Source organism: Austrofundulus limnaeus, unplaced genomic scaffold (assembly GCF_001266775.1).
Source record: "Austrofundulus limnaeus strain Quisiro unplaced genomic scaffold, Austrofundulus_limnaeus-1.0 Scaffold36, whole genome shotgun sequence".
In the NCBI taxonomy this organism is placed as follows: Eukaryota; Metazoa; Chordata; class Actinopteri; order Cyprinodontiformes; family Rivulidae; genus Austrofundulus; species Austrofundulus limnaeus.
The window spans coordinates 1,226,049-1,234,498 of NW_013952438.1; the positions used below are offsets into that span (position 1 = coordinate 1,226,049).

The 8,450-nt window shown below is 36.7% G+C and overlaps 1 protein-coding gene across 1 annotated transcript; it reads left to right on the forward strand.

Moving 5' to 3' along the window:
* Positions 1-1,764: 1,764 nt before the first annotated feature.
* Positions 1,765-7,316, forward strand: zgc:73226 (BCL2/adenovirus E1B 19 kDa protein-interacting protein 3; the record flags this gene model as incomplete). The annotated part of the gene is given in 5 exon segments (XM_014006518.1): positions 1,765-1,912; positions 6,129-6,279; positions 6,394-6,475; positions 6,660-6,733; positions 7,170-7,316. Coding segments are annotated over 5 exon segments (497 nt in total), but the record flags the coding sequence as incomplete, so codon positions are not given.
* Positions 7,317-8,450: the final 1,134 nt, after the last annotated feature.

An 8,450-nucleotide genomic window follows, 5' to 3' on the forward strand; every position in this document is an offset into this window, starting at 1 on the left:
TTGTAATACTATAAATGTAATATTTGTTGTCTGTCATTGTAGTAGAAGCTGCTGGTAGACATCACGGTTGGAATTATCAAAGGTTTTTGACACCTGAGAGACACCGTAGCAACTCCTTTGCATTTGGAAGCGGGGGGTGGGGGTGGGGGGGGATCAGGGAGGAAGATTCAACCACTCAACCACTAGATGTTGCTGAAAACAACAAAGCCTACACACTGTGCCTTTAGGCACAGTAGCCACGGTGTGGAAGATGGCCACTGTTGCGTGTCGTGATTGACAGCTGACACTGCCTTATGTGTTCCTTCTCTACTCCTCCTTCTGCAAAGGAGACAGAGAGACAGAAATAAGGAGGCAATATATAATGGTTGCAAATTGCAGGTCCTGGATTACATTTATCAATATTTCTTTTTCCCCTTTTTTGTTTTATTTTATTTTATTTTATTTTATTATTTATTTATTTTACTTTTTGTAATTTGACCAGTCAAATACAGAACATTGTTTCAACATGCGGGATCCCGAGGCAAAAGTGAAAAATGTGAGACAGTCCTGCACAAATTAGGACATCTGATCATCCTATACCTGCTTCTTCCTTTCAGGGTCATGGTGGTCACTGTTGCTCATATCCAGCAATCACTGTGCGAGGGGCGAGGTACACCCTGGACACAAGTCCATCACAGGGACACACAGAGACACGCAACCTCTCACTCTCTCATAGGGATGATTTAGAGTTACCAATTAACGTAACATTCATGTTTTTGGTTTGTGGGAGGAAATCACAGTGCCCAGAGAAAACCCACTAATGCATAGAGAGAACATACAAAGTCTACCCTGAAAGGTCCCTGGCTGGGATTCGAACAGGCAACCTCCTTGCTAAGAGGGAACAGCTCCACCAACTAAGCCACTACTGCTAATAGTTTCTTTAGTATACAACACTTCATGTGTTAATACACAACAAGGTGACACAGAGGTTAACTCTTTTTAATCTCAATATCAACATTTTAATCTTGTTAGTCTACAGTTCATACCTCATAGACAAGCCATTACATATTATTTGTTTTTCCATCTTCTGGAAACCACTCATTGTGGAAAAGGTCGTGTCATTCCAACTTCAGATAAGTCTCTAATTTCAGCTGCAGCTGGCACCTCTCCATTGACTCTCAGCTGATAATCACAAAGCAGGCAGGCAGAATAAAGCATCTTTCTTATTTCAGCCTTCTTGCTGTCTGATGATTGCAGAATGTTGCATTATAAGGATTTTCCTGGCACGAATTGGAATTCATAACGGCACATCCTCCAGTCCTTCTCCAGAAAAAGGATTTTTATCATCAACAGTACGAATTTCCACACATCATCCACAGAAATGTTACAGAAGCATGTCTGTTTGTGTTTGTTTTACAGTAGAAATAATGAAATTAAAAATATAATAATGAAATATTTGCAGAAAAAATATACAGTATATATATATATATATAAATTATTTTGGCTTTGCTTGTTTTGAGGTTTTTGCATATTATTTCAAACTGTTGTGGACAAATTTATGCTATTCGTTTTCATGAAATTTTGAAATGATCAAATGCAAGGAGTTTTGCAATTATTCACCTTGATTTCCAAAAAATATATATTTTTAACCTTATCAGATTGTTTTTTTTTACCTCCAGCCTGTTGACATGTGGAAACAAGAGGGGGGAGGGAGGAGATGAGAGGAGAGGGAGGGAGAGGAGGGAGGATTAGTGTTCACATAGGTCCAAACACGGGAATGATTGAAGGAGACCGCTACAGGACAGACACTCATTTTCACCTCTTTGTCCTCTCCGGTCAGTGTCAACATCTCTCCGAGCTCCATCTCCAACTTGTGTTCAGTGTGCAGGGATGTCTCTGTCCGGTTCTGAAACACCAGAGGAGGGACTTTATGGTGAGTCCTCATGGTCCAGGTTGTTGTCTTCCCATTGTGTGTGTGTAAGCATAGATTCCTTCAGATGATTTAAAGATAGCATTTTTTTAATCTGGATAAACAATGTGAATTATAACATTCAGTCAGTGTACTTTGATTTTCAAGTGTTGTTATTATCTGAAACATTAACGTCCTGTCAAACTCAGGCAGAGGAAAAGGCCATGCTGCTTTCACAGTCGTCATTGTTATTGTTGTTGTTGTTGTTGTTGTTGTTGCCACTGTCATTGTGTAAACGGATTCCCTGACTCACCTGTTTGCATCTCTGTAAGCCAGTTAAGATGTGGAGATTTCCTGACACTTATAGCTCCACTGTGCCTGCTGCACATGGTTCGGCACAGAGGATGATGGGTAAAACATATGGCTGAGGAGCTAAACAGTGACAGCTAAAAAGAACCAACATGGGGGAGGGTGTGTTTTCAAAATGTATTACTGTATATGTTGAGAAATTAACTCTATTAATAAGGAATTCTCAGACAGAGTGATAAACATCCTATTGAATGATTTTTCATTTTAATTATTTAATTTAATTTAATTTTTTTATTTTATTATATTTTTTATGATGATTTCCAAGTTACAAACTGAACAGGACATTTTACATTAGAAATAATGGCGATCCTCTCATAGATTATTCTCCTCTTCTACTTCTTAAACTTTCGACCAGAGATTCTCAGTTGCACTGCACATTGGTGTTTTTATTGAGAGATGAGTAAAATGTGTTTCTAACAGTTTCAAAAACCTTTTCGCCTGCAAGTTTGGAAAAACAATGTGTTACAAACTTACAGTGCAATTGTTTTTACTTATTGTTCTTTGCACAAACAGTTTTTTCTTCTTCCTTTTCTTTTCTTTGCAAACCAATATTTCAACAAGCTTTGTCTCACAGCCTCATTATTTCTAAGCAGGTACCCAGAACTGGAGAAAATCGGGGAAAACTCTGTGCTGCTGCAGTTCATTGAGTCTTTTCCCATCCAGATCCTGTCCTCATTACATAAAGCTGATTTGGCAGCGGTGCAGATGAACGCTTACTGGATTGCTCCATAGAAACTGATTTAGTGCTGCAGAATGACTACAGATAAGTCAGGCAGCCACACAGTTATGTCATAACCCCCCTCTGAAGGAAAAAAAAAACTAGGGCAATGGCACAGTTCCTCTCTGCCCTTCCACCCCTCACCCCCCTCCAGCATCACAGAGCCCACTTGTGCTTTCACCCCCAACACTACCACTGTTCTTGTGATCCCAGTGTCTTAAACTTTTGCACAGTAAGGATTACATAGATCAAATGAGAATGACAATGGTTGGCAGATTAGGTGAGGATGTATTTTTTTTTAATGTTGCCCGTGTCACAGAAGGAAACAAGTGGTATAGCAAGACCAGGGAAAAGGGGAGGATGGGAGAGCGTGAATGGCTAATCTGAAACCAAAATAAAATCTTACGTAAGCAGGCATGCTGTCAGCCTGAGTTAGCCGTGCCCTGGTGTTTAGCTCTGGGCCTGTGCACACCACACACATCAGAGTGCATGTTTAAGTCCCTCCTGCTCACTAAGACTCATTCATACAGTCCCCTGTTGGTGCTTTCAACCTCACAGACAGAAATAGACATTATCGTCTTCTGTTTTTGATTCTGTTTGTGTTCTAGAACAGGTTTGGTGCACAAACATCACTAAGCCAAAATACACAGTACATGGTCTCACAAGTCATCTGGGGTCACTTCAGGTCATTTGTGACATCTCTGAGTCACCATATGTTCGTGCACGACAACACACGTGTTCCCTTCCAGTGTGCACTTCCCTCTGATGGGCTGTCGAAGAAAGCAAAGTGCCACTTTATCCACATGTTCCTCTTTGTGACATCCCTGGCAGAAGTAAATTAACATAACATTTCATTTCACAAAAGTGTTAATTGTGAATTAGTAAAATAGAATGAGTTAATTTTGTGGAACAAGAGCTTTTAGTACATTTGACACACTTTGAAAAAGTCAGGATGAAAAAGAAACACCTGCGATTCTTACAAAAAGGCACAAAAATTGGTTAAAGCAACTTTTTTGAGTTTTATATCTTGTTATAATTTTATCCTCTCATCAAAAACATGCCCAGAGTCTTACTTTGACTCTTTCATGCGTGTTTGAGAAACCCTGTGGTGTCCTGGGACAGCCAGGCAGTGGAGCAAGAATGACCGTTTGGGACTAGAACCGCCTTTTGGGACCAGCTCCTCCTCTGGGCTGTGTCTCCAAGCTGAGCTTCCTCATCACAGAGCACACACACCTACCCTGCACCCTGCCCATGACTCCTGCAGGCTCTCGGCTGCAACAAAGCAAACAACTGGTGAAACTGAAAGAGAAACTGAAACTACCCCCCACCCCAAGTGTTGAAATGGGTTGGACAGAACCAGAAGGAGGTTTTCAAAATTACAGAGGCCAATTTCAAGGTGTCTAAAAGCAGAAATGACAAGAAGAAGAGTTTATTTTCTATTTAAACATAAAAACCAGCATTTTAATAACAACTAAAGGTGACATGGATACTGTATTAAGGTATAGAACTTAAATAAATGTCTGAGAAACACAATATTTCTCCTTCAAGATTTATCCAATATGGGGAAAACACATTTTAAAAATGATTCAGCTACATTACATACGTTTTTATGTCATTTTAGAAAGGTAAATGTAAATTGTTACAATATGTAAGTCATTCCATAGATGTCACCACATCTTTCACACTGCTACTTTAAAACTTTATGTCAAATGAATCTGTTTTTATAATTATTTATTTCATTCATTACAAGAAACAAAACAAAAAAATCATAAAAAACAAACACTGAATAGAAAGGGTGCAGAAAGAAGAAAAAATCTTCTCAAGTCTGCCTCTTATTTAAAAAAATATGCACAAACAACTGAATAATCTCTAAACTGAAAACAAAAATATTAGTCATTTTTCACGTCCCATCCTCATCAAACACCACATGGCACCATATGTTCCCAACAAATTAAACTTAATCATCTTTTTAAACATATAAATTGTTTTGTAATATTAAAGCAATTCCACAAACCTATTCATTCAGACTACTTTAAAACGAAGGTTAGAAAGACTCCTTCTTAAAGAATTTTTAATTGAATCTCATATTATTGTATTATTCACATATTGTAAATAACTATACTGGAAACAAAGATTTAAAAAAAAACTTCTAAACGTGAAGTGAAACATTTACCTTCCATAAATCTGTAAAGCTGTTTTTAATCCAATGTTTTAAATTTTTTACAAATTTGAAGCAGCCTTTTGACTTAATCCCACAAACTGTTCACTGAATGAAATATATATTTTTTAATCACAACAGAAGCTCTCTCACTGAGTTTGTACAAATATATACATATATAACAAATCTGCTTTTTTTCAAACTTAAAAACAGGCAAAAGAAAAAGTTAGTTAGCCTTCAATCTGACTATCTACTGTGAAAATGTCCAGGTTTTTAACTGTATGTCATGTTTTTTAGCTAGCATGTTGTCTTTAGGTGTTTAAAGTTAGATGGATGCCCAGATTAAGATGTTTTAATTTGAAGTACCTGTTCCTTTTTTTTTGTTATAAATTTGAAACCATTTTTGGAAAGATAAAATTGTAAAATATTGCAAAAAAAAAAAAAGATACACTGCAGAGATGTATGGTTGTTGAAAGATTTGCATGTGAAGTAACAGGAAGTGTTGTCAAAGGAAAATGTTTGCATGTGAACAGAGCTACAATGGCTGACAACGCAGACTGTGGAGAAGAATCTGATGTTTCTTTAGATTATTTTGAGTCACTATCAGAGAGACGAAGAAGAGTCAGAGCTCAAATAATGTTGTTTCAATAAATAAAGACCAGAGTTCCTTTTTTTAAAGAGTTCCCCTTTGATGTCACTTCCTGTTTTACTTTGGCTGAGCCAATTTTTTTTAAATTGACCAGTTATGTAACAAAATGGGTAAATTCATGTGTATCATGTCAAGTTTCTTAAATATCAAGATGTTTCCTTTGACTTTTTGTGCTTGATACATGTCACAAGCACTTAATAAACATGATAATTCACATGAATAATCATCCAAACACTGCAAAATATACATGAGTTGTATATAGGTGAATTTGACAACTTTTTAATAACAGATTGTTTTTAGTGCCATTATTTGTATTACATCCACATGTTTTTTTTTTCCTCTTCAGGTTCCTGGGTGGAGCTGGAGGAGCTGATCGCGGCCGTGAGCCGCAGGGAGAGTCTGACAGGACCACAGGACAGCATCTCCTCCACCCTGCAGGGGGAGCTGGAGAGGATCCTTCTGGAGGCACAGCTGGAGTGTGAGAGGAGTAGAGACAGGTGATGATGCTGAAAACCCTTTTTAATGTGTGTATTGACATTTTTATTTGTTTTAGATGTATGTACAATAAATGTTCAACGTAAAAACTGCTCTCCGCAATTCCATGTCCACAGTCCTCCACAGGTGTTGACTCCACAGTCAGTTGGTTCCCTCAGACCCACCAGTGAGCAGGACAGTGACTGCATTACCATACAGGTGTGCATTTTTAACCACTTCTTAATGCAGTGGTATTTGTCATAATAGCAATACTTTAAAAATGGTATACAATGCAGTTTACTGATCCATTTGTGGAGAGATATTTACTAAAATGAGCCATTTTACAATAACCCAACTTTTCATGATGTTTAATTGTTTGTGCTTTGTTACTGTGTGAACGCAGGAGGAAGCTGAGAGGCGAGGGGACACTGAGTGGGTGTGGGATTGGTCCAGCAGACCTGAAAATATGCCACCTAAGTAAGTTTGATCTAATTTTTTTACTGTGGTATTAAACAGTTTTCATGGCTCTAAAAGTTTTAACAAATAAAATAAAAACAGCGCAAATATTATGCCCATGTATTTACATATAACAAAATCATTTGCAAAATGTTCACTTCTTTTACTTTCAAACACTGGACATTTACTGTTTGCATAATTGTTTGGTTTAAATTATTTATAAGTTGTGTCTTTTAATAAGTTGAATACCCCTCATTTTTATCTGCACTGCCACACTCGACATTATCTCTTGTTCTAAAACAACATTATTTGATATGCACAATGTCTGACTGCACTCATTGTCAGGGTCTCCCCCCACCTCGCTCAGTTGTCATTATCTCTAGTTTTCCTCTTTCAGTCTTTGATCTTTGTGCATACTTTATCTCTGACTGCATTTCTTTTTTTTCTTTTTTTACAGAGAGTTTGTGTTTCAGCACCCAAAACAGCAGAGTTCCCTCAGCGTTAGGAAGATAGAAGTGATGAAAAGAAGAATCTTTTCATCTGATGTTCTCCTCATCCTTGTTCCCTCCCTGCTGGCTTCACACTTGCTCACACTTGGAATCGGGTGAAACATTTAGCATTTTTGTCATTTAATGTTTAAATAGGAGGTTAACCCTGTCAGAGTCAAACAGTTAAAGACTACACACTAAATATGTGTTGCTGACTTTAATGAAGACACACCCTAAGTCATACAGTACATTAAAATGGGGACATAATTTTATATGCATACACATAGATAAAAAAATGTTCAGGTTAATAAGTTAGGTGATGTACATTTTAGATTGGTGCTGCCTCTTAATTTAAAAAAATAATTTTAAAAATTCCATGTGACATCAGAACTTTTGGGCATTCATAACTTCTTCAGAAATTAGAAATCAGTTTAAAATAAAAAAAATCCTCTAAAAATAATATGAACAAAAATTTCATACATTTAAGAGTGTCATTTTTAAAAATGTTGATTTCAGTTTTTAATTTGTCCAAAATAATGTGAAACACAAAATATTTACTATAAACTTAGCACACAAATTAAGGAAATTTGCATTTGTAAAATATATCTTTGATGTAACAATGCTTCTTTGCAATACATCACTTGCCACTTGGAGGTCTGTTATTTCCCTTTTTACTGGTGTGAAAGTTGTAAGGAACATGAATTTATAGGATGAGCAGTAGAGCTGAGGATTGTTTATATGAAAATTTTACTAAATCTTCTTTGCCAGTCGGCTTATTTTACTGTTGCTATTGACACTTCATTTGAGCTCCTGGTGCCCCCCAGGTGCTGCCAATCTGCCTGCTATAAGTTTCATTGCCAAGAAGCCTTGTTACAACAAAGAAATAATCAGAGGTTTATAGTAACTAAGTACATTTACTTTGTTACGGTACGTAAGTAGTTTCTTTGAGGATTTGTAATTTTACCAATTTTTTTAAATGACTACTTTTACTTTTATTTAGTTACATTTCAAAGCTAAAAATCATACTTTTACTTATTAATTTTAAAATGTAACACCTAGTCACTCGTTACAAAATTAAATATGTTTGATCTCATCATGAAAGATGTTTCTGCACTCTAAAAAATGAAGTATTGAATTTACTCAACAAAGTCATGTCAACTGGCTTCATTAAGCCTTGAGTAAATTGAACAGAGGATACTGTATATATGTGTGTGTGTGTGTGTGTGTGTGTGTGTGTGTGTGTGTGTGTG